Source organism: Trichomycterus rosablanca, chromosome 5 (assembly GCF_030014385.1).
Source record: "Trichomycterus rosablanca isolate fTriRos1 chromosome 5, fTriRos1.hap1, whole genome shotgun sequence".
Lineage (NCBI taxonomy): Eukaryota > Metazoa > Chordata > Actinopteri > Siluriformes > Trichomycteridae > Trichomycterus > Trichomycterus rosablanca.
Genome location: NC_085992.1, coordinates 39,304,446 through 39,331,327, shown reverse-complemented (window position 1 = coordinate 39,331,327; position 26,882 = coordinate 39,304,446). Strand labels below are relative to the sequence as shown.

Here is a 26,882-nt window from a genome sequence, read left to right as displayed (position 1 = left end):
CATAACATCATGACCACCCCTGAAGGTGTGCTGTGGTATCTGGCACCAAGATGTCAGCAGCAGATTCTTTAACTCCTGTAAGTTGCAAGGTCGGGCCTCCATGGATCGGACTTGTTTGTCCAGCACATCCTGATGCTCACATGCCCATTGATGGTGCTTTTGGTGGTGGACAGGGGTCAGACAAAATTGCCCATTTAAAGTCTTCCGGGTGGGTGAAAGACCGGACTGAATGTGGGTGGGGTCTTCGACACTGTGTAAGGATCTTGGTTAGTAGCCTGAGGCGCTTGTACATAAGGTGGAGAAGCACAGAGATCAGTGTGTGACTCTCCACACATGAATAATGTCCTCGCATGCAAATTCACCATACGTGTGGGTGAATAAGAAGGGGTCAGTGGACTGCACACATGCATCGGAGGGAGCAAAAATACTCTACTCCACCAGAGTCTCCAGCAGTGGAAGACGAACTGAACTGCTAAATTGGGGAAAAAGGGGAAACAGGCATAAACAAAATAGTAAAAGAAATGCTCTCAGAAGTATTGTTTTATCAAACATTGTAGGAGAAGACTGAGTTCTGTTATGTTTACAAAGCATAGTGCATACAATAGTAAATGCAGAAGACTTAAACCATTTTTTTTCATTTTCATGTTTTTACCACCACGTTATTCTGTCCGGTGGATCCGACTTCCTCAGAATGTCAATGCCTGTATGTAGAGGCCCGACAGGACAATAGCATGGACCTTGTATTTTTGGCTTAGTAACACACAGCGACTTCAGACTTGACTCGGACTCGTTTCAAATGACATGGACTCGACTCGTGACTCGCAAAAAATGACTTGTGGACAGCAAAAGTCAGCAACATTAGTTAGTTTGACAATATACTGTATATACAGTGTATCACAAAAGTGAGTACACCCCTCACATTTCTGCAAATATTTTATTATATCTTTTCATGGGACAACACTATATAAATAAAACTTGGATATAACTTAGAGTAGTCAGTGTACAACTTGTATAGCAGTGTAGATTTACTGTCTTCTGAAAATAACTCAACACACAGCCATTAATGTCTAAATGGCTGGCAACATAAGTGAGTACACCCCACAGTGAACATGTCCAAATTGTGCCCAAAGTGTCAATATTTTGTGTGACCACCATTATTATCCAGCACTGCCTTAACCCTCCTGGGCATGGAATTCACCAGAGCTGCACAGGTTGCTACTGGAATCCTCTTCCACTCCTCCATGATGACATCACGGAGCTGGTGGATGTTAGACACCTTGAACTCCTCCACCTTCCACTTGAGGATGCGCCACAGGTGCTCAATTGGGTTTAGTCCATCACCTTTACCTTCAGCTTCCTCAGCAAGGCAGTTGTCATCTTGGAGGTTGTGTTTGGGGTCGTTATCCTGTTGGAAAGGGAGTTTCGAAGGGAGGGGATCATGCTCTGTTTCAGAATGTCACAGTACATGTTGGAATTCATGTTTCCCTCAATGAACTGCAGCTCCCCAGTGCCAGCAACACTCATGCAGCCCAAGACCATGATGCTACCACCACCATGCTACCACCACCATGCTTGACTGTAGGCAAGATACAGTTGTCTTGGTACTTCTCACCAGGGCGCCGCCACACATGCTGGACACCATCTGAGCCAAACAAGTTTATCTTGGTCTCGTCAGACCACAGGGCATTCCAGTAATCCATGTTCTTGGACTGCTTGTCTTCAGCAAACTGTTTGCGGGCTTTCTTGTGCCTCAGCTTCCTTCTGGGATGACGACCATGCAGACCGAGTTGATGCAGTGTGCGGCGTATGGTCTGAGCACTGACAGGCTGACCTCCCACATCTTCAACCTCTGCAGCAATGCTGGCAGCACTCATGTGTCTATTTTTTAAAGCCAACCTCTGGATATGACGCCGAACACGTGGACTCAACTTCTTTGGTCGACCCTGGCGAAGCCTGTTCCGAGTGGAACCTGTCCTGGAAAACCGCTGTATGACCTTGGCCACCATGCTGTAGCTCAGTTTCAGGGTGTTAGCAATCTTCTTATAGCCCAGGCCATCTTTGTGGAGAGCAACAATTCTATTTCTCACATCCTCAGAGAGTTCTTTGCCATGAGGTGCCATGTTGAATATCCAGTGGCCAGTATGAGAGAATTGTACCCAAAACACCAAATTTAACAGCCCTGCTCCCCATTTACACCTGGGACCTTGACACATGACACCAGGGAGGGACAACGACACATTTGAGCACAATTTGGACATGTTCACTGTGGGGTGTACTCACTTATGTTGCCAGCTATTTAGACTTTAATGGCTGTGTGTTGAGTTATTTTCAGAAGACAGTAAATCTACACTGCTATACAAGCTGTACACTGACTACTCTAAGTTATATCCAAGTTTCATGTCTATAGTGTTGTCCCATGAAAAGATATAATGAAATATTTGCAGAAATGTGTGGTGTGTACTCACTTTTGTGATACACTGTATATATATATATATATATGTACAGTGCCTTGCAAAAGTATTCAGCCCCCTTGAACTTTTCAACCTTTTGCCACATTTCAGGCTTCAAACATAACGATATGAAATTGTAATTTTTTGTGAAGAATCAACAACAAGTGGGACACAATCGTGAAGTGGAATGAAATTTATTGGATATTTTAAACTTTTTTTAGAAATAAAAAACTGAAAAGTGGGGCGTGCAATATTATTCAGCCTCCTTGCGTTAATACTTTGTAGCGCCACCTTTTGCTGCGATTACAGCTGCAAGTCGCTTGGGGTATGTCTCTATCAGTTTTGCACATCGAGAGACAGAAATTTTTGCCCATTCTTCCTTGCAAAACAGCTCGAGCTCAGTGAGGTTGGATGGAGAGCGTTTGTGAACAGCAGTTTTCAGCTCTTTCCACAGATTCTCGATGGAATTCAGGTCTGGACTTTGACTTGGCCATTCTAACACCTGGATACGTTTATTTGTGAACCATTCCATTGTAGATTTTGCTTTATGTTTTGGATCATTGTCTTGTTGGAAGATAAATCTCCATCCCAGTCTCAGGTCTTTTGCAGACTGCAACAGGTTTTCTTCTAGAATGGTCCTGTATTTGGCTCCATCCATCTTCCCATCAATTTTAACCATCTTCCCTGTCCCTGCTGAAGAAAAGCAGGCCCAAACCATGATGCTGCCACCACCATGTTTGACAGTGGGGATGGTGTGTTCAGGGTGATGAGCTGTGTTGCTTTTACGCCAAACATAACGTTTTGCATTGTGGCCAAAAAGTTCGATTTTGGTTTCATCTGACCAGAGCACCTTCTTCCACATGTTTGGTGTGTCTCCCAGGTGACTTTTTATAGATATCTTTGAGAAATGGCTTTCTTCTTGCCACTCTTCCATAAAGGCCAGATTTGTGCAGTGTACGACTGATTGTGTCCTATGGACAGAGTCTCCCACCTCAGCTGTAGATCTCTGCAGTTCATTCAGAGTGATCATGGGCCTCTTGGCTGCATCTCTGATCAGTCTTCTCCTTGTTTGAGCTGAAAGTTTAGAGGGACGGCCGGGTCTTGGTAGATTTGCAGTGGTCTGATACTCCTTCCATTTCAATATGATCGCTTGCACAGTGCTCCTTGAGATGTTTAAAGCTTGGGAAATCTTTTTGTATCCAAATCCGGCTTTAAACTTCTCCACAACAGTATCTCGGACCTGCCTGGTGTGTTCCTTGGTCTTCATGATGCTCTCTGCGCTTTAAACAGAACTCTGAGACTGTCACAGAGCAGGTGCATTTATACGGAGACTTGATTACACACAGGTGGATTCTATTTATCACCATCAGTCATTTAGGTCAACATTGGATCATTCAGAGATCCTCACTGAACTTCTGGAGTGAGTTTGCTGCACTGAAAGTAAAGGGGCTGAATAATATTGCACGCCCCACTTTTTAGTTTTTTATTTCTAAAAAAAGTTTAAAATATCCAATAAATTTCGTTCCACTTCACGATTGTGTCCCACTTGTTGTTGATTCTTCACAAAAAATTACAATTTCATATCGTTATGTTTGAAGCCTGAAATGTGGCAAAAGGTTGAAAAGTTCAAGGGGGCTGAATACTTTTGCAAGGCACTGTATATACACAGTGGTTTTCAAAAAAATAGCAGTGATTTAAAAAAAGTCTATAAAGCACAAAATCATTATAATAACTTTTATTTCCATAAATGCAAATGCACTGAAAATACTACACTTTCACACATTAACATTAACAATATTTTGCCAGTTTGTGTTAATCCTTTACAGAAAGTTAAGAAAAATGAATATCAGGCTGTTCAAAAAAATTGCAGTGCCAGCATTTTTCTTTTAAAACTCAAAAAATGTATGTAGAAACTGAAAATGTTTGAGGTTTTACTTTACTTCAAATTACTGAACTAATATTTAGTGACATAACAGTTGTTTCCCGAGATCTGTGTTGCATGGAGTCGACCAACTTCTGGCACCTCTGAACAGGTATTCCAGTCCAGGATGATTAGACTACATTCCACAGTTCTTCTGCAATTTTGGGTTTTGCCTCAAAAAAACGTGTTTCAGATTTCAGCCCACAAGTTCTCTCTGGGATTGAAGTCAGGGAATTGTGCTGGTCACTCTATTACCTCAATCTTGTTTGTCTGTAACCAAGATGTTTTGGGCCATTGTCATGTTGAAACACCCATTTTAAGCACATTTCTTCTTCAGCATATGGCAACATGATCTCCTCAAGTATTCTGATATATTTAAACTGATCCATGATCCCTCGTATGTGATAAATAGGTGTAACACCATGGTATGATAAACATCCCCATATCATCATTTTGTACCACCGTGCTTTACTGTCTTCACAGTGGGGTCGTCTGGCATACTGTCTACGGCCACTAGACCCCAAAAAAAAAAATTTTGCTTCCACCAGTTCACAAAATGTTGAGCCATTTCTCTTTGGACCAGTCAATGTGTTCCTTGGCAAATGTTAACCCATTCAGGACACGTCTGTTTCTTAACAACGGGACTTTGCAAGGAGTTCTTACTGGTAAATGGGCTTCATTTAATCATCTTCTGTACTCACTGGTAACTTCAGATGTTCCTTGATCTTTTTGGAGGTGATCATTGGCTGAACCTTTGCCATTTTGGCTATTCTTCAATCCTTTCGAACAGTAGTTCCACACTTCCTTCTGTATCTTTCAGGTTTTGGTTGTCACTTCAAGGCATTTGAGATCATTTTAGCTGAACAGCTGATAATTTGCTGCACTTCTCTGTATGTTTTTTCCCTCTACAATCAACTTTTTAATCAAAGTACGCTGTTCATCAGAACAATGTCTGGAACAAACCATTTTAACCAGTATTTCAGAAGGAAATGTGCTATGACCAACCTGTGCAACATTTGCCACCCTCCTACATTAAATAAGGGCCAAAATTTACACCTGTTTTTCTGCAGAATGAATGACTTCACCAATTGAACTCCTCACTGCTATTATTTTGAACAAGCCCCTTTCAATCAATGCTTCGATTACTCAGAATGAGTGGCATGCATGTGTTAATTGTTGGGTTTGTTTTGTTTTCATTACTCTACTACACTTTCAATTAAATTAATAAAAACAGTGATTTATCAGGTTAATGGTGTTGGACTGCTATTTTTTTTAACACCACTGTGTATATATATATATATATATATATATACAGTACAGGCCAAAAGTTTGGACACACCTTCTCATTCCTGTGGTTTTTCTTAATTTTTTTAAATTTTCTACATTGTAGATTAATACTAAAGACATCCAAACTATGATGAAACACATATGGAATTATGTAGTAAACAGAAAAGTGTTAAACAAACCAGAATATGTTTTATATTTTAGATTCTTCAAAGTAGCCATCTTTTGCTTTAATGACAGATTTGCACACTCTTTGAAATTTTCTCAACCAGCTTTATTAGGTTTCCACCTGGAATGGTTTTCAATGAATGTTTGTGCCTTGTCTAGAGTGAATTTTTGGAATTTGTTGCTTTTTTAATGTGTTTGAGACCATCAGTTGGGTTGTGCAGAGGTAGAGTTGGTAAAATATAAAACATATTCTGGTTTGTTTAACACTTTTTGGTTCACTACATAATTCTTCATAGTTTGGATGTCTTCAGTATTAATCTACAATGTAGAAAATAAAAATAATCAAGAAAAAACATTGAAGAGAAGGTGTGTCCAAACTTTTGGCTGGTGTGTCCAAACTTTTGGCCTGTACTGTATATATATATATATATATATATATATGTATGTGTGTGTGTGTGTGTGTGTGTGTGTGTGTGTGTGTGTGTGTGTGTGTGTGTGTGTATACAGTACAGGCCAAAAGTTTGGACACACCAGCCAAAAGTTTGGTCACACCTTCTCTTCAATGTTTTTTCTTGATTATTTTTATTTTCTACATTGTAGATTAATACTGAAGACATCCAAACTATGAAGAATTATGTAGTGAACCAAAAAGTGTTAAACAAACCAGAATATGTTTTATATTTTACCAACTCTACCTCTGCACAACCCAACTGATGGTCTCAAACACATTAAAAAAGCAACAAATTCCAAAAATTCACTCTAGACAAGGCACAAACATTCATTGAAAACCATTCCAGGTGGAAACCTAATAAAGCTGGTTGAGAAAATTTCAAAGAGTGTGCAAATCTGTCATTAAAGCAAAAGATGGCTACTTTGAAGAATCTAAAATATAAAACATATTCTGGTTTGTTTAACACTTTTCTGTTTACTACATAATTCCATACGTGTTCCTTCATAGTTTGGATGTCTTTAGTATTAATCTACAATGTAGAAAATTTAAAAAAATTAAGAAAAACCACAGGAATGAGAAGGTGTGTCCAAACTTTTGGCCTGTACTGTATATGTATATATGTATATACATATGCGATCCGACATCATTCTGATTGTGTCCTTCTGTTCTCTAATAATGCTCCGGCTGTCTTAACCCGCAACGCACGCAATGGGTAAATGTTCCAGCTTCCGGCGAAGTGATAAAGCGTCGCTCCCTACTTAAAATGGTGGAATACCCTACGTAGTGCACTTTACAGTAACATATAATGTGAATGGAACACGCCGACAGAATTGACGCTAATGATTTTAAGAACCGCTTTCTGAACCAATCAGACCCTTTGATTGTAATTTTTAGTAAGAAATGCTGTTATTTGTATGTATTTAGTTTGCAGCATCACACAGATGATTGTCAATGAAACACTTGATTGGCTTTCTAACGAAAAGTTAGTGTTTTACTTCACAACCAGGAAAAGTTTGGAGGTTTTTAATTATAAGCACATTTACAAAATAACGGATTATATTCCTAATGGGACACACTGTTATAAATTTAATAGCATCGGGAAGAACATAAGCTAAGGTAAGCAGTATTATGAATTTTTTGCTGTGTTTGGGATTTTGGCCGCTGTGCAGTAATTTGCAATGCAAACAAAACATCAGTTTAAGCTTTTAACTGGTACCTAGGAAAATAAAGGCAGTAAAAAAAAAAAAAGTAAGATGGCAAAATACAGTCGCTAATCTGTTGTTGTTTTTTATCTGAACTTACAGATTATTTGATTATTTCTAGGCTACACTTGCAATATATATTTTGTGTATATTATATTGACTCGTGACTTGACTCGGACTCTAGCCTAAAGACTCGTGACTCGACTCGGACTCGTATTTTGTGACTTGTGGACATCTCTGACTCACAGTGTAATAAACAGACAACGTGTATAATGGTAGTACTGGTAAAATATAATATGTATCTGCTACATTGTTATGGTCCTAAATACACTGATGAGCCATTATATTAGGACCACCCCCTTCCAAAAAAATTTGCCTTTGTCATAACATTTGGCCGTGTTATAGTCAAGGATATACTAAGTGTTATGCTCATTGTAGCTTAAAGATCAGACTGACTATGATAAAGGCCAAATCTTTATTGCCAAGAAAAATGGGTTGATGATTCGCTAACACAGCAAGGAGTGCTCAGTCAGCCGTGGTGACTACCCACTATCAGACAAACCACAAATCACTGACAGGTTATTGAGTGGCCAGGACTCATTGATGCCAGAGGATTTGAAAGCTATGATGTATGATACTGACCAACAAAGAGCTACTGTGGCTTAAATGGTAGATCATTTTAATACTACTGATGAGGTGAATGTCACAACACACAGCACATCAAACACCTCTGTGTATGTGGCTTCATTAATAAGATTCAGATTTGAGATTCAGACTAATCACTGGGGCAAAACAACAGGAAAAAATTGCAAAAAAAAATAGGCTGGGTCTCTAAGAGTTAACAGCTCTTTTCTCCCACAGGAAGCTGCTGCGCTACTACAGTAAAAATCACCAGAATGAGGTGGTGAAGTGTTACGAGCTGCTGACCGTGCACCTGGGCGTGATCCCTCCTGAGTACATCCTGCAGCACTGCAGCCAGCTGGCCCGCAAGCTGTGGGAGCCAACACGCATTCCTCTCTTATGAGCACTTGCTGAGTTCTGGACTCTGGATGGTTTCATGACACTGTCAGTATTCACACAGCTGTTAAAATGTGCTGCACTAATCCACTAGGCTCCCCGTGTTGTGGCCATATATTGTGTACAGATGATTCCTGTTCCTGAACTGCTGTCCGATAGTAATAAACAAATGGTATTTTTTTACTGTTCCTTAATGACATGTAATTAAGGTTATTTGTTTAGGTTCTGGAAAAGTCCTTTCGAAGATTCTGATTTATTTATTTTGCTTGCCCAACTAGTAGGTTTAGTGAAGCAAAATTTTTTTTAACCCTATTTATTAAGAATTTAATAAACAATTTTGTTCTTTTCACTTAAAAAAACCACTTTTCTACATAGTCACCCTCCAAAGGATTTTATAACTTTTTAATGTCATCAGCAAAACATGTTTTTGGTTGAGCGTGTAGCCACTGATGCACCGCTGCTTGCACATCATCACATGAAAATCTTACCCGTAAAGCTTCTTTGAGTGACCAAAGAGGTGGAAATCAGATGGCGCTAAATCCGGACTATAAGCTCTCTCAGTCTCTCCGACACGACCAATTATTTCTCCTCCCACCCGCCCTCATTGTTTCCAACGAAAATATAAAAGTGTGGAAACTTTTTGAGGATAAAGTGTCGATATGAAGTTCGCCTTCTAAAGCTACATTTATTTACCTTTAAATGAAATTAAAGAGTAATGGTCACATTTAACCACCTTCAGAATAAAGCCAGAGGATCCATAACAGACCTCCTCTTTGCTGATAATTTCCCATATATAGGGGTTGCCACAGCAGATCTGGTCTGCATTCCAGACTTGGCACAGTCTTTCAAGCGGGATGCCCTCCCTGACTCAACCCTCTTATTTCTATCTAGGCTTGGGATCGGCATTGAGGGCTCACTGACAAGTGCACCTTCCAATAGCTAGGCTGTTTCATCTGTCTTCCATCCTCAGACATTAGCCAATTATGTCCCTGTAGACTTCCTAGGAGCCAATAACCCTGCCGAGATCCAAACCCTGGATTCCAAGTTCTACCAGTAGTGGCACCCAAGTGCAAAACTTGCACATTCTAGTTTATATTACCATATTATCATTTGAGTTGCATTATCTCCCTGCAGAATACATCTGATATCACTGGACCATTTTATTCTTCCTGAAAGTGGTTCTGCGTTTTAAATGTTTAAGTCATTAACAATTTCCGCTGTTAAAAAAGCCAGAAGTGAGCCGCTCAGGTGGTGCATTGGTAAAATACACTAGCACACCAGAGCTGGGATTTCGAATACATCATATCGAATCTCAGCTCTGTCATCCGGCTGGGCTGGTTGGCTATATGAACAACGTTTGGCTGTTGTTCATCCAGGGAGGGAAATGCTGGATAGGGACTCCTCATAACTGATACAATTATGACCTCTGCTGGCTGATTGATGGCATCTGCACAGAGTAGAGGAATAATGCTGGTCAGGGTGTGGCTCTCCGTGCACAAGGCCGATCCGCATAAGAACTCGCTTCGTGCAGGTGAAAAGATGCAGTCGACTACTGCACACGTGTCGGAGGGGGCGTGTGTCAGTTAGCTTTCCTTAATCGGGGTCGGGGTCAGCACCAGTAGAGAGGAAGCATAATGCAATTGGGTAAAAATTAGACATGCTAAACATCGGGAGAAAAAGGGAGAAAGCCAGAAGTGACCGTTTTCTTTCAAGCATTTCTGCAGGAGATTAAAAAATTACTCCTACGTTTGAGCATTGCTGAAAACACTGCAGCACCCCCCCTTTCTTTTTTCCTGTTTGTAGTTTTTTTACACTTGGTCAATTTTCGTATTTTACAATTATTTACCACTCATTCCCCATTCACAATATTAAAAAAACTGAATTGTGTGTAGTAGAAGGCCTGTCATTCTGATGAATATATCTTAGTACTTTAATGACAAACACAGGATTTTAATGAGCAATAATTTATTGCATCCATGCAACAGTCATGGTTAATAATAATTCATAAATTCAAAGTAAGAACTGAAAATTCTAATAAAAATACAGATATTTTCTAGGTGTCATTTCAATGTATTTATTTTGTTTCATCATTTTGTGTCAGAATCATTAATATAACCACCCAGAAGATGTCTGGTGGTGGGACCAAATAAATAAAATAATCATTAATTAGTTTATTTATTATTTCATTCACAGGCTGGGTGATTCTAATGCCACCCAAAAGTACTAGACACAAGTAAGGGTCTCTAAATAAGGTGCTAAGCCATTATTGCACACAATTTAGAGTAGCCAGTTCACCTTCTGTATGTTTGTGTCATTGTGCTGCCTGCTCTTATGTTTTGCTAAATTATTAAAATTTATAATAAATATGTGTACATACAAATTCACATCACAGTGTCAAGACTCATTGATGCTAGAGGACTCTTCGGCACCTCTTTTGATCATACTGTTTTTCTTTTTGTACCTCACATTGCTTTACATCTTACCACTGAAACAAGCCATTGCTTGTTCTTTCTGTCCCTGGAATGTCTAATAATAGCCCCACGAGGATGAAGAAGCAGTGTCATGTTCAACGTGCAAACGCTGTTAGATAATCACAGTGCCCCTGTGAGGTCATGCACAACCCCGGCTTTAATCAGGTCTCGAAGGAAGCTGCCCTCGGCGCTGACATCATGCACAACTTGTACCATCATGTGGTCCATGCGCAGAGTCTCGTAGTAGTGCAGCCATGCTCCAGGATGTTTCAGGTCATAACCAAAACCTGCCAGACTCACTTCATCACACAGCTGCAGTGCTAACACCACACCACCGATGCCCAGGGTAGGCACAATCTGCAATAGAGAAAAATACTTTTCAATATTTGTTTGTTTGTTCGTTTTATTAGGATTTTAACGTCATGTTTTACACTTTGGTTACATTCATGACAGGAACGGTAGTTACTCATTACACAAGATTCATCAGTTCACAAGGACATGGACAATTTAGTGTCTCTAATTCACCTCACTTGCATGTTTTTGGACTGTGGGAGGAAACCAGAGCACCCGGAGTAAACCCACTCGGACATGGGGAGAACATGCAAAATCCACACAGAAAGGACCCAGACCGCCATGCCTGGGGATCGAACCCAGGACCTTCTTGCTGTGAGGCGACAGTGCAACCCACTTAGCCACCGTGCCGCTCGCAGTGACTATGTTTTTAAATAGTGTCCACTCACTGTCCACTCTATTAGACACTCCTACCTAGTTGGTCCACCTTATAGATGTAAAGTCAGAGACGATCGCTCATCTATTGCTGCTGTTTGAGTTGGTCATCTTCTAGAACTTCATCAGTGATAACAGGACGCTGCCCACGATGCGCTGTTGGCTGGATATTTTTGGTTGGTGGACTATTCTCAGTCCAGCAGTGACAGTGAGGTGTTTAAAAACTCCATCAGCACTGCTGTGTCTTATCCACTTGTACCAGCACAACACACACTAGCACACCAAATATACAGTGGTGTTCAAAAAAATAGCAGTCCAACACCATTAACCTGATAAATCACTGTTTTTAGTAGAAGTGATATTTCTGCATAGCAAAAAATTTACTTGAAAGTAGTAGAGTAATGAAAACAAAACAAACCCAACAATTAGAACATGCATGCCGCTCATTATGAGTAATCGAAGCATTGATTGAAAGGGAGTTGTTCAAAATAATAGCAGTGAGGAGTTTAATTGGTGAAGTCATTAATTATGCAGAAGAACGGGTGTCAGTTTTGGCCCTTATTTAAGGTAGGAGGGGGCAAATGTTGCACAGGTTGGTCATAGCTCAATTCCTTCTGAAATACTGGGTAAAATGGGTTGTTCCAGGCATTGTTCTGATGAACAGCGTACTTTGATTAAAAAGTTGATTGTAGAGGGAAAAAACATACAGAGAAGTGCAGCAAATTATTGGCTGCTCATCTAAAATGATCTCAAATGCCTTGAAGTGACAACCAAAACCTGAAAGATGCAGAAGGAAGCGTGGAACTACTGTTCAAAAGGATCGAAGAATAGCCAGAATGGCAAAGGTTCAGCCAATGATCACCTCCAGAAAGATCAAGGAACATCTGAAGTTACCAGTGAGTACAGAAGATGATTAAGTGAAGCCAATTTACCAGCAAGAACTCCTTGCAAAGTTCCGTTGTTAAGAAACAGACGTGTCCTGAATGGGTTCAAATTTGCCAAGGAACACATTGACTGGTCCAAAGAGAAATGGCTGAACATTTTGTGGACTGGTGAAAGCAAAATTGTTCTTTTTGGGTTTAGTGGCCGTAGACAGTATGTCAGACGACCCCTGAGCACTGAATTCAAGCCAAAGTTCACTGTGAAGACAGTAAAGCATGGTGGTACAAAATGATGATATGGGGATGTTTATCATACCATGGTGTTACGCCTATTTATCTCATACGAGGGATCATGGATCAGTTTAAATATATCAGAGTACTTGAGGAGATCATGTTGCCCTATGTCGAAGAAGAAATGTCCTTAAAATGGGTGTTTCAACATGACAATGACCCAAAACATCTTGATTACAGACAAACAAGGTTGAGGTAATAGAGTGGCCAGCCCAATCCCCTGACTTCAATCTCATAGAGAACTTGTGGGCTGAAATCTGAAACGTGTTTTTTTGAGGCAAAACCCAAAAATGCAGAAGAACTGTGGAACGTAGTCTGATCATCCTGGACTGGAATACCTGTTCAGAGGTGCCAGAAGTTGGTCGACTCCATGCAACACAGATCTCGGAAACAATTGTTATATTAAATATTAGTTCAGTAATTTAAAGTAAAGTGAAACCTCAAACATTTTTTCATGTTATAGATACATTTTTTTTAGTTTTTTTAAGAAAAATGCTGGCACTGCTATTTTTTTGAACAACCTAATATTCATTTTTCTTAATTTTCTGTAAAGGATGAACGCAAACTGGCTAAATTTTAATAATGTTTTGATTTAGAATTGAAAGTGGAGTATTTTCAATGCATTTGCATTTATGGAAATAAAAGTTATTATAATGATTTTGTGCTTTATTCGGTTTTTTGAAATCACTGCTATTTTTTTGAACACTACTGTATATATAATTTAAGCCAGTGACTCTACTGACTCACCATGCTTGGAAATGGATTAAATGGCTCCTCAAATATCACCCCAAAAAATAACTAAGCTACATCTGCAAAAAGTCCAGCAAACATTTACAAAATAAAACGTGAACTGTTGTGATAATCGAGTAGTGGAAAGTTCTGTAGCAATGCTTTCTCCATGGTCCACCTGACATGAACAGAAACACCGCCAACCAGATGGTAGATGTTATGTTGCTTAAAACTCAACTACTTTTGAAGTGAAGTGTTTAAGTAGATCTGTCATTGTAATGTTGCATAATCAGTATCTGTTGGTACCTTTCTTTGTAGTTCTGTGTACGTTAGCAGCACATTCCATATCCTTTTGAGTATTTCAGGGTTCAGGATGCGAAAGTTTCCTGGCTCCAGTGGAATCTCATTAATCACATCCCTCCAGAACCACAGTTTAGACCACCAGCTCTACAGAGAAATACATTTTTATTTTTAATTATATTTTAATGACAGTTTTACATATAAAAACACTGCAGTAGGATGAGCTGAATAAAGAAGCATCTCGACAGCTTACCAAAGGTTTTCTGGTCACGACAGAGGAAAGCCATTCTAAATCCAGCCTCTTGAATGCAACTAATGCTATTATATCTGTGTTTTGGTATTCTTGTTTGGAAATAGGGGCTCCTTCAGGGTATATCAATCGGATGGTGGTTCTTGAGCCTGCATCTTTTTCAAATCCAAATATTGGTGCATTGTTTAATCTAAAGGGGTGGAATTTACAAAATGTAAGATTATTATTAATTAGCATTTAATCATATTCTTAAGTATGAATTATTTGGGTAAAAAATAAAATCATTAAAATGATAGTATTGTTTAATGGTAACAACAAGGAGAAGCTTAATAATCCATTGCATTTATCTGATAATATACAGTAAATCCAGTATTTTAGGCACAATTATTCTCATGCTTAAGCTGAATACACTGATCAGCCATATCATTAAAACCACCTCTTTGTTTCTACACTCACTGTCTATTTTATCAGCTCCACTTATCATATACAGTGGGGGAAATAAGTATTTGATCCCCTGCTGATTTTGTAAGTTTACCCCCTTACAAAGACTTGAACAGTCTATAATTTTTATGGAAGGTTTATTTTAACAGAGAGAGACAGAATATCAACAAAAAATCCAGAAAAAAAAACATTAAATAAAAGTTATAAATTAATTTGTATTTAATTAAGGGAAATAACTATTTGATCCCCTACCAACCAGCAAGAATTCTGACCCCCACAGACCGGTTATGTGCCCATGAGGCACACAAATTAGTCCTGTCCCTGTATAAAAGACTCCTGTCACAGAATCAGTTTCTTCCATTCAAATCTCTCGACCACCATGGGCAAGACCAAAGAGCTATCAAAGGACGTCAGGGACAAGATTGTAGACCTGCACAAGGCTGGAATGGGCTACAAGACCATCAGCAAGAAGCTTGGTGAGAAAGAGACCACTGTTGGTGCGATAATTCGAAAATGGAAGAAATACAAGATCACAGTCAATCACCCTCACTCTGGAGCTCCATGCAAGATCTCACCTGGTGGGGTAAGAATGATTCTGAGAAAGGTGAGGTCAGTCCAGAATTACACAGGAGGAGCTTGTCAATGATCTCAAGGGAGCTGGGAGCACAGTCACCAAGAAAACCATTAGTAACACACGTCGCCGTAATGGATTGAGATCCTGCAGTGCCCGCAAAGTCCCTTTGCTCAAGAAGGCTCATGTACAGGCCCGTCTGAAGTTTGCCAATGAACACCTGAATGATTCAGAGAAAGCTTGGGAGAATGTGATATGGTCAGATGAGACCAAAATTGAGTTATTTCTTCTTGGGGTCATATCCAGCATTTCTCTGCTCCAAGCTCCCTTGAGATCATTGACAAGCTCCTCCCGTGTAATTCTGGGCTGACCTCACCTTTCTCAGAATCATTCTTACCCCACCAGGTGAGATCTTGCATGGAGCTCCAGAGTGAGGGTGATTGACTGTGATCTTGTATTTCTTCCATTTTCGAATTATCGCACCAACAGTGGTCTCTTTCTCACCAAGCTTCTTGCTGATGGTCTTGTAGCCCATTCCAGCCTTGTGCAGGTCTACAATCTTGTCCCTGACGTCCTTTGATAGCTCTTTGGTCTTGCCCATGGTGTTCGAGAGATTTGAACGGAAGAAACTGATTCTGTGACAGGAGTTTTTAATACAGGGACAGGACTAATTTGTGTGCCTCATAAGCACATAACCGGTCTGTGGGGGTCAGAATTCTTGCTGGTTGGTAGGGGATCAAATACTTATTTCCCTTAATTAAATACAAATTAATTTATAACTTTTATTTAATGTTTTTTTTCTGGATTTTTTGTTGATATTCTGTCTCTCTCTGTTAAAATAAACCTTCCATAAAAATTATAGACTGTTCAAGTCTTTGTAAGGGGGTAAACTTACAAAATCAGCAGGGGATCAAATACTTATTTCCCCCACTGTAGAAGCACTTTGTAGTTCTACAATTACTGACTGTAGTCCATCTGTTTCTCTGCATGCTTTGTTAGCCCCCTTTCATGCTGTCCTTCAATGGTCAGGACCCCCACAGGACCACCACAGAGCAGGCATTATTTGGGTGGTGGGTCATTCTCAGCACTGCAGTGACACTGACATGGTGGTGGTGTGTTAGTGTGTGTTGTGCTGGTATAAGTGGATAAGACACAACAACGCTGCTGGAGTTTTTAAATACCATGTCCACTCACTGTCCACTCTATTAGACACTTCGACCAAGTTGGTCCACCTTGTAGATGTAAAGTCAGAGACGATCGCTCATCTATTGCTGCTGTTTGAGTTGGTCATCTTCTGGACCTTCATCAGTGGTCACAGGACGCTGCCCACGGGGCGCTGTTTTAAAAAAAAATATTTTTGGTTGGTGGACTATTCTCAGTCCAGCAGTGACAGTGAGGTGTTTAAAAACTCCATCAGCATTTCTGTGTCTTATCCACTCATACCAGCACAACACACACTAACACACCACCACCATGTCAGTGTCACTGCAGTGCTGAGAATCATCCACCACCCAAATAATACTTACTCTATGGTGGTCCTGTGGGGGTCCTGACCATTGAAAAACAGAGTAAAAGGAGGTTAAAAAGTATGTAGAGAAATAGATGGACTACAGTCAGTATTTGTAGAGCTACAAAGTGCTTCTATATGGTAAGTGGAGCTGATAAAATGGACAGTGAGTTTAAAAGCAAAGAGGTGGTTTTAATGTTATGGCTGGTCGATGTATGTAACATCCTAGAAGTTATACCTTATAAAATTTTGCTTTACATGCTGTTTCAGAGTTGCTGTCATCTGTATAGCTTCTTTATAACAGTATGTCTACTCTTAAGTGCTATATACGTTTAAATAAATTGTGAAGTAGCTCCACATACCTGATGATAATGTCATATTTATCAATATGGGCTCCAAGATGTTTGCCACGTAAGATTCCACCACTCCCAACCACTATGCATCTTCTACACTTATCTGAGCCAGAAGGCAGCCCATAGTTGGGCAGAATTCTAAGTGTCTGTACCAAAGTCTCCTTAGTGCCCTGTAGACCGAGTGGAGGTGGCATATCCCAAAAGCCTGTTCCATTATGCAGGAATACAGGAATCTGAAGCAGGTTTTGGAACCTCTGCACTTTCTGTAGCTGTACCTTGGTCCAGCCACTTTTACATGGATTTGACAGCAACACTGCTGAACTGTTAACTACAGCCTGGGGAAGAATGAACATAATGTTGACTTATGTGATCAGGAGTAAGTAATGTCTGTTTTGGCACTTACAGTGTATCACAAAAGTGAGTACACCCCTCACATTTCTGCAGATATTTAAGTATATCTTTTCATGGGACAACACTGACAAAATGACACTTTGACACAATGAAAAGTAGTCTGTGTGCAGCTTATATAACAGTGTAAATTTATTCTTCCCTCAAAATAACTCAATATACAGCCATTAATGTCTAAACCACCGGCAACAAAAGTGAGTACACCCCTTAGTGAAAGTTCCTGAAGTGTCAATATTTTGTGTGGCCACCATTATTTCCCAGAACTGCCTTAACTCTCCTGGGCATGGAGTTTACCAGAGCTTCACAGGTTGCCACTGGAATGCTTTTCCACTCCTCCATGACGACATCACGGAGCTGGCGGATATTCGAGACTTTGCGCTCCTCCACCTTCCGCTTGAGGATGCCCCAAAGATGTTCTATTGGGTTTAGGTCTGGAGACATGCTTGGCCAGTCCATCACCTTTACCCTAAGCCTCTTTAATAAAGCAGTGGTCGTCTTAGAGGTGTGTTTGGGGTCATTATCATGCTGGAACACTGCCCTGCGACCCAGTTTCCGGAGGAAGGGGATCATGCTCTGCTTCAGTATTTCACAGTACATATTGGAGTTCATGTGTCCCTCAATGAAATGTAACTCCCCAACACCTGCTGCACTCATGCAGCCCCAGACCATGGCATTCCCACCACCATGCTTGACTGTAGGCATGACACACTTATCTTTGTACTCCTCACCTGATTGCCGCCACACATGCTTGAGACCATCTGAACCAAACAAATTAATCTTGGTCTCATCAGACCATAGGACATGGTTCCAGTAATCCATGTCCTTTGTTGACATGTCTTCAGCAAACTGTTTGCGGGCTTTCTTGTGTAGAGACTTCAGAAGAGGCTTCCTTCTGGGGTGACAGCCATGCAGACCAATTTGATGTAGTGTGCGGCGTATGGTCTGAGCACTGACAGGCTGACCCCCCACCTTTTCAATCTCTGCAGCAATGCTGACAGCACTCCTGCACCTAGCTTTCAAAGACAGCAGTTGGATGTGACGCTGAGCACGTGCACTCTTTGGACGACCAACGCGAGGTCTGTTCTGAGTGGACCCTGCTCTTTTAAAACGCTGGATGATCTTGGCCACTGTGCTGCAGCTCAGTTTCAGGGTGTTGGCAATCTTCTTGTAGCCTTGGCCATCTTCATGTAGTGCAACAATTCGTCTTTTAAGATCCTCAGAGAGTTCTTTGCCATGAGGTGCCATGTTGGAACTTTCAGTGACCAGTATGAGAGAGTGTGAGAGCTGTACTACTAAATTGAACACACCTGCTCCCTATGCACACCTGAGACCTAGTAACACTAACAAATCACATGACATTTTGGAGGAAAAATGACAAGCAGTGCTCAATTTGGACATTTAGGGGTGTAGTCTCTTAGGGGTGTACTCACTTTTGTTGCCGGTGGTTTAGACATTAATGGCTGTATATTGAGTTATTTTGAGGGAAGAATAAATTTACACTGTTATATAAGCTGCACACAGACTACTTTTCATTGTGTCAAAGTGTCATTTTGTCAGTGTTGTCCCATGAAAAGATATACTTAAATATCTGCAGAAATGTGAGGGGTGTACTCACTTTTGTGATACACTGTACATGGCTTGTATGGTTAAAAAGTAAACCCACCAGATAAAAATATAAGTTATTATCATCATATTTATGAGGTTATTTTGACCAAAATGACAAGTATTGTATTATAGAATGTTATTTCTGTACCTTGAACTCCTCTGTGGAGCTTTCAGTCAAAGTGGGTTGTTTTGTAGGCAAATAAGCTGGAACAAGAATTACTGAGTAACAGCTCAGAAGAAGAGCAATACTCAGGGCAATATTTTGTCGTCTATACAGAAAGATAATAGACATTACTGTACTTTTTTACTAAAACAATCATTAATAGTTTTACAGTACAAATGCAAAGTAAAAAATACATTCATTTATGAAAGTCATTGATGTCAAGTTCAATATTTTCCTCACCATTATTTTGTGACTGAATGATAAGCTCATGCTTCTTTGTTTACATAAATATACATACTGATCAGCCATAACATTAAAACCACCTCCTTGTTTCCACACTCACTGTCCATTTAATCAGCTCCACTTACCATATAGAAGCACTTTGTAGTTCTACAATTACTGACTGTAGTCCATCTGTTTCTATACATACTTTTTAAGCCTGCTTTTACCCTGTTCTTCAATGGTCAGGACCCCCACAGAGCAGGTATTATTTAGGTGGTGGATCATTCTCAGCACTGCAGTGACAATGACATGTGGGTGGTGTGTTAGTGTGTGTTGTGCTGGTATGCATGGATAAGACACAGCTGCTGGAGTTTTTAAATACTGTGTCCACTCAGTGTCCACTCTATTAGACACTCCTACCTAGTTGATCCACCTTGTAGATGTAAAGTCAGAGACGATCGCTCATCTATTGCTGCTGTTTGAGTTGGTCATCTTCTAGACCTTCATCAGTGGTCACAGGACGCTGCCCATGGGGCGCTGTTGGCTGGATGTTTTTGGTTGGTGGACTATTGTCAGTCCAGCAGTGACAGTGAGGTGCTTAAAAACTTCAGCAGTGCTGCTGTGTCTGATCCACTCATACCAGTACAACACACACTAACACACCACCAACATGTCAGTGTCACTGCAGTGCTGAGAATGATCCACCACCCAAATAATACCTGCTCTGTGGTGGTCCTGGGAGAGTCCTGACCATTGAAGAACAGAACAGCATGAAAGGGGGCTAACAAAGCATGCAGAGAAACAGATGGACTACAGTCAGTAATTGTAGAACTACAAAGTGCTTCTATATGGTAAGTGGAGCTGATAAAATGGACATTGAGTGTAAAAACAAGGAGGTGGTTTTAATGTTATGGCTGATCGGTATATACAGTGTATCACAAAAGTGAGTACACCCCTCACATTTCTGCAGATATTTAAGTATATCTTTTCATGGGACAACACTGACAAAATGACACTTTGACACAATGAAAAGTAGTCTGTGTGCAGCTTATATAACAGTGTAAATTTATTCTTCCCTCAAAATAACTCAATATACAGCCATTAATGTCTAAACCACCGGCAACAAAAGTGAGTACACCCCTAAGAGACTACACCCCTAAATGTCCAAATTGAGCACTGCTTGTCATTTTCCCTCCAAAATGTCATGTGATTTGTTAGTGTTACTAGGTCTCAGGTGTGCATAGGGAGCAGGTGTGTTCAATTTAGTAGTACAGCTCTCACACTCTCTCATACTGGTCACTGAAAGTTCCAACATGGCACCTCATGGCAAAGAACTCTCTGAGGATCTTAAAAGACGAATTGTTGCGCTACATGAAGATGGCCAAGGCTACAAGAAGATTGCCAACACCCTGAAACTGAGCTGCAGCACAGTGGCCAAGATCATCCAGCATTTTAAAAGAGCAGGGTCCACTCAGAACAGACCTTGCGTTGGTCATCCAAAGAAGCTGAGTGCACGTGCTCAGCGTCACATCCAACTGCTGTCTTTGAAAGATAGACGCAGGAGTGCTGTCAGCATTGCTGCAGAGATTGAAAAGGTGGGGGGTCAGCCTGTCAGTGCTCAGACCATACGCCGCACACTACATCAAATTGGTCTGCATGGCTGTCACCCCAGAAGGAAGCCTCTTCTGAAGTCTCTACACAAGAAAGCCCGCAAACAGTTTGCTGAAGACATGTCAACAAAGGACATGGATTACTGGAACCATGTCCTATGGTCTGATGAGACCAAGATTAATTTGTTTGGTTCAGATGGTCTCAAGCATGTGTGGCGGCAATCAGTTGAGGAGTACAAAGATAAGTGTGTCATGCCTACAGTCAAGCATGGTGGTGGGAATGCCATGGTCTGGGGCTGCATGAGTGCAGCAGGTGTTGGGGAGTTACATTTCATTGAGGGACACATGAACTCCAATATGTACTGTGAAATACTGAAGCAGAGCATGATCCCCTCCCTCCGGAAACTGGGTCGCAGGGCAGTGTTCCAGCATGATAATGACCCCAAACACACCTCTAAGACGACCACTGCTTTATTGAAGAGGCTGAGGGTAAAGGTGATGGACTGGCCAAGCATGTCTCCAGACCTAAACCCAATAGAACATCTTTGGGGCATCCTCAAGCGGAAGGTGGAGGAGCGCAAAGTCTCGAATATCCACCAGCTCCGTGATATCGTCATGGAGGAGTGGAAAAGCATTCCAGTGGCAACCTGTGAAGCTCTGGTAAACTCCATGCCCAGGAGAGTTAAGGCAGTTCTGGGAAATAATGGTGGCCACACAAAATATTGACACTTCAGGAACTTTCACTAAGGGGTGTACTCACTTTTGTTGCCGGTGGTTTAGACATTAATGGCTGTATATTGAGTTATTTTGAGGGAAGAATAAATTTACACTGTTATATAAGCTGCACACAGACTACTTTTCATTGTGTCAAAGTGTCATTTTGTCAGTGTTGTCCCATGAAAAGATATACTTAAATATCTGCAGAAATGTGAGGGGTGTACTCACTTTTGTGATACACTGTATATATATACTGTATATATAAAATATGTTTTTTGTCTCCCAATTTAGTGTAGTCAATTTGTCTTCTGCTGCTGGGGATCCCCGGTTTTTGCAATTGAGGTGGGTATATTGCTGCTCACGCCTCCTCCAACCCGCACACAGCCCTTAACCCTGAACCCTCTTCCACCCATGCACTCTGCACAGGTGCCTCTATCTGCCAATCAGGGTCCTTACACAGTATTTGAACACCCCGCCCACATATTCCGGTCATTCCTGCCTTATGCCCGCTATATGGCCGAGGAGTTTAGAATCTCGGCGATGGTGTGCTAGCGGATTATCCCGCTGTGCCACCTGAGCGCCTTTAAAACTTGTGATTAAATGCATTACAATAAAGAATCAGTGATTTGTTAAAGTCTATTAAACACTTATTCAAGTGGTGCAACAATAAAACATACCAATTCTCAACTGCTGAGATTCAGGGTCGAATTTCAGCACTGCTATTGGCGAGTTGGGCATCTACACAGACACAATGGCTATGTCTGGGGACGGGGGTTGCGAAATAGCCTAGCCATTGGGAGGTGCCCTAGTAAGTGTGCTCACTGTTTTCAGTGACCAGCCGAATTCCATTTTTCATTTCATTTTTATCATCCGAAAAATATTTTATCCTGGTCAGGGTCACAGTGGTCCTCTTTCACTGGAAAGCACTGAAAAAAAGGACAAGGAAAAAGTCCTGGGCAGGGTGCTGATCCATTGCAGGGCCTCAACCCTCCCCCTTTAGATATACACACAAAGCAGTGGACAGGGTGCCGATCCATTGCGGGGCCTCAACCCTCCACCCTTAGACATACAGGGGACATACACCTGTCATTTTAGTGTGGGAGGTTTCATGGCTAAATTGGATCAGTCTGGTGGCCAATCTTCATTAATTGCGCATTGCACCAGTAAGAGCAGAGTGTGAAGGTTCAATTAGCAGGGTAAGAGCACAGTTTTGCTCAAAATATTGCAATGCACACAACATTATGGGTGACATACCAGAGTTCAAAAGAGGACAAATTGTTGGTGCACGTCTTGCTGGCGCATCTGTGACCAAGACAGCAAGTCTTTGTGATGTATCAAGAGCCACGGTATCCAGGGTAATGTCAGCATACCACCAAGAAGGACAAACCACATCCAACAAGATTAACTGTGGACGCAAGAGGAAGCTGTCTGAAAGGGATGTTCGGGTGCTAACCCGGATTGTATCCAAAAAACATAAAACCACGGCTGCCCAAATCACGGCAGAATTAAATGTGCACCTCAACTCTCCTGTTTCCACCAGAACTGTCCGTCGGGAGCTCCACAGGGTCAATATACACGGCCGGGCTGCTATAGCCAAACCTTTGGTCACTCGTGCCAATGCCAAACGTCGGTTTCAATGGTGCAAGGAGCGCAAATCTTGGGCTGTGGACAATGAGAAACATGTATTGTTCTCTGATGAGTCCACCTTTACTGTTTTCCCCACATCCGGGAGAGTTACGGTGTGGAGAAGCCCCAAAGAAGCGTACCACCCAGACTGTTGCAAGCCCAGAGTGAAGCATGGGGGTGGATCAGTGATGGTTTGGGCTGCCATATCATGGCATTCCCTTGGCCCAATACTTGTGCTAGATGGGCGCGTCACTGCCAAGGACTACCGAACCATTCTGGAGGACCATGTGCATCCAATGGTTCAAACATTGTATCCTGAAGGCGGTGCCGTGTATCAGGATGACAATGCACCAATACACACAGCAAGACTGGTGAAAGATTGGTTTGATGAACATGAAAGTGAAGTTGAACATCTCCCATGGCCTGCACAGTCACCAGATCTAAATATTATTGAGCCACTTTGGGGTGTTTTGGAGAAGCGAGTCAGGAAACGTTTTCCTCCACCAGCATCACGTAGTGACCTGGCCACTATCCTGCAAGAAGAATGGCTTAAAATCCCTCTGACCACTGTGCAGGACTTGTATATGTCATTTCCAAGACGAATTGACGCTGTATTGGCCGCAAAAGGAGGCCCTACACCATACTAATAAATTATTGTGGTCTAAAACCAGGTGTTTCAGTTTCATTGTCCAACCCCTGTACACAATCATGTCTGTGTAGACTGTGTGGCCAATAGCACAGCTGAGATTTGAACCCAGATCTTATTGGTGGTGGGCTAGAGCACCATTTGAGCATTGCAAACATTACTGTAGTTTGTACTAATTTGTATATATAAACAAACATGTCCAAAAACATGCTGACCCACGGACCCACCTGTTACCACATCACCTGCTTATTGTGGAATTGGTAAGCGTATTTTTCCCCTTCCAAACTTTGAGTGTGTTGAAGGTTGTCTATATTTACAAAATGCAATGAAGTTAATGTTTGTTTGTTTATTAGAATTTTAACGTCATGTTTTACACTTTGGTTACATTCATGACAGGAACGGTAGTTACTCATTACACAAGGTTAATCAGTTCACAAGGTTATATTGAGCTCAGTCTTGGACAATTTAGTGTCTCCATTTAACCTGACTGCATGTCTTTGGACTGTGGGAGGAAACCGGAGCACCCGGAGGAAACCCACACAGACACGGGGAGAACATGCAAACTCCACACAGAAAGGACCCGGACCGCCCCCACCTGGTGATCGAACCCAGGACCTTGCTGTGAGGTAACAGTGCTACCCACTTAGCCACCGTGCCGCCCGCAATGAAGTTAATAAGTGAAAACTTTGTACTTAAATAAAGGTTGAAGACAATGAATAAATAACAGATTCTTGTTTAATGATAATGACTAACTACAGCTAGACTAGAGGCCATGTACTTGTACTAGTAAAGTCATAAACTCTAGTAAATCATAATCACATTTTTTGGTACCATATTAATGATATTAATGTATATTGGAACAAATCCCAATACTGCCATGACATACTGTACATGTTCCTTTAGTATATGCAGATGTTTCACTCCAACTCTACATTGTCATTCACAAAAATGTCATGTTTGAACTCACTTGCTGAGTAAGAATTCTGGTGGATCTGTCCTCCTGTGTTTAGTGTTGGGACATTTGGAACACTTGGCTTCAGTCAGCAATGGAGAACAGTCTTCCTCATGTGTCTTTACACTCAGGTGCTTGAAAGTCATGATCTATGATCAGAGTTCCACCCCACTCCAAACGATTCCTAATCATTCCTCCTGTAATCAGCATGACATAAGCCTACACGATAAAACCATCAAATCTGGAAACATTCCAACACCTCATCTTACAAAAAGCGAGTCCTGCCAGGTTTGGAAAAAATTCTGGTAGACTTACCTGGTTTTTGAGCCGTTATTACTCATTTGGATTTGGAGGAGCAGAGACAGCGGTGAAGAGTTCAGCTCAGTGACTCAGTAAACTCAGTAAAATCTGCTATGTGAGTGTTTATCACTGACTGATCCCTGACAGCCAGGGTTAATGATTCACCTGTCTGAGAGTAACCTCATGCACACATACACTTCTCACATGTCCATAAATAATGGCATTAAAAGATGACATTTTGGCATCTTTTAAAAGTGAATAAAGCTCCCTGGGTATCACTTTTACCCACGTGCATAAATATATACAGTATAAAACATTGTATATAAAAATATTAAAGTGTATTTGTCACGTCATGTCACTAGCCGTCATTGCTTTGTGATGGTTGGCTGCACAGATGGGTCATGTTTCTCCAATACCCTCTGTCTTGTGTCGCTTGTAGTGAACTAGCCCTTGATAATGCAATCTGTGTTGTGATGTCAATCCAACTCATTCTTGGTCTTCCTTGTCTTCGGAGTCTTTCCACATGTCCTGTCATAACATAAAGTGTATTTAAATAAAGTATCCTCCAGACCACCCTTAACATAATCCCCCAAAACTGTGTGTTTATTGAGTGGACACACTTGTAAAATCGTAAAATGCTCATAGCACTAAGGGATGGTCATGTGTCACTGTGGTGTCCAACTCCTGAACCCACGTGTCACGCAGTGCTGGCTGTGGGCTTTACATTCCTGCTGGGTGGTATAAGAGCACACACACCACCCCTAACCACATCATCCATTGCAGTGTGTTTATCTATAGATCAGAGTCATATTTTAATACAGAACAAACTGTCATATACAGTAAAAGCTTATTATATCATACAGAGAGAAACATTTACTAACATTATAGATTTGTCTATAAGGCCTTATTTGTAAGTTAAGGGAAAATAATTATTTTGTTGCAGTTTTTTTTTTAAATGATGGAGTCTATCCTGTGGATCACCACAGAAGTGTACCAAAAAAGCTGTACTGAATAAACGTGAGCAGGTATGGTTCATTTTCTGGTACATTTTCTTATTTAAAAAAAAAGAACTTTGTAAAGTGTAATTAAAAACCTTAAAAATATTAAACAAAAATGTAAATTATTTTGTTGCCAGTGGAATCAGATAAATTGACTTTTGTGTAAAGTATTAATAAGTGAATTATACACCGATCAACCACAACATTAAAACCACCTCCTTGTTTCTACATACATTGTCTGTTTTATCAGCTCCACCATATAGAAGCACTTTGTAGTTCTACAATTACTGACTGTAGTCCATCTGTTTCTCTGCATGCTTTGTTAGCCCCCTCTCATGCTGTTCTTCAGTGGTCAGGGACCACTACAGAGCAGGTATTATTTGGGTGGTGGATCATTCTCAGCACATAAGTGACACTGACATGGTGGTGGTGTGTTAGTGTGTGTTGTGCTGGTATGAGTGGATAAGACACAGCAATGCTGATGGAGTTTTTAACACCTCACTGTCACTGCTGGACTGAGAATAGTCCACCAAACAAAAATATTCAGCCAACAGCGCCCTGTATACAGCGTCCTGTGACCACTGATGAAGGTCTAGAAGATGACCAACTCAAACAGCAGCAA

At 41.0% G+C, this 26,882-nt stretch overlaps 2 protein-coding genes across 4 annotated transcripts in view; one reads left to right on the top strand and one right to left on the bottom strand.

The window, feature by feature from the left end:
- Positions 1–8,759, top strand: part of hps1 (HPS1 biogenesis of lysosomal organelles complex 3 subunit 1) — a 49,080-nt gene extending 40,321 nt beyond the window's left edge. For both annotated transcript variants that reach the window (XM_062995175.1, XM_062995174.1), the window contains exon 18: positions 8,338–8,759. In XM_062995175.1, coding sequence (XP_062851245.1) covers positions 8,338–8,500 — 163 coding nt within the window. In that variant the 3' untranslated portion in view covers positions 8,501–8,759. The remainder of the gene's footprint in view (positions 1–8,337) is intronic.
- A 1,682-nt stretch (positions 8,760–10,441) lies between these two features.
- On the bottom strand, positions 10,442–25,352 carry st3gal7 (ST3 beta-galactoside alpha-2,3-sialyltransferase 7). Of its 2 annotated transcripts, none has more exons than XM_062996156.1 (7): positions 25,278–25,352; positions 24,978–25,159; positions 19,175–19,295; positions 17,023–17,348; positions 14,145–14,331; positions 13,898–14,038; positions 10,442–11,321 (listed from the first exon to the last, which is right to left on the bottom strand). In XM_062996156.1, exons 2-7 carry the CDS (start codon positions 25,106–25,108, stop codon positions 11,085–11,087), a joined length of 1,143 nt encoding a protein of 380 aa, XP_062852226.1. In that variant the 5' UTR covers positions 25,109–25,159; positions 25,278–25,352; the 3' UTR covers positions 10,442–11,084. The 2 variants fall into 2 exon arrangements, with proteins under 2 accessions (XP_062852226.1, XP_062852227.1); XM_062996157.1 differs by having other exon boundaries at positions 24,978–25,181; positions 25,278–25,347.
- Positions 25,353–26,882: the final 1,530 nt, after the last annotated feature.

Bases quoted from the DNA above. Each gene is read 5' to 3' on its own strand.
- st3gal7 (XM_062996156.1), bottom strand. From the start codon at position 25,108: ATGACTTTCAAGCACCTGAGTGTAAAGACACATGAGGAAGACTGTTCT. The intron at 19,296-24,977 runs GTGAGTTCAAAC...CTTTCTGTATAG, and splicing joins CCAGAATTCTTACTCAGCAA to ACGACAAAATATTGCCCTGA. The intron at 14,039-14,144 runs GTAAGCTGTCGA...ATTTCTCTGTAG, and splicing joins TCGTGACCAGAAAACCTTTG to AGCTGGTGGTCTAAACTGTG.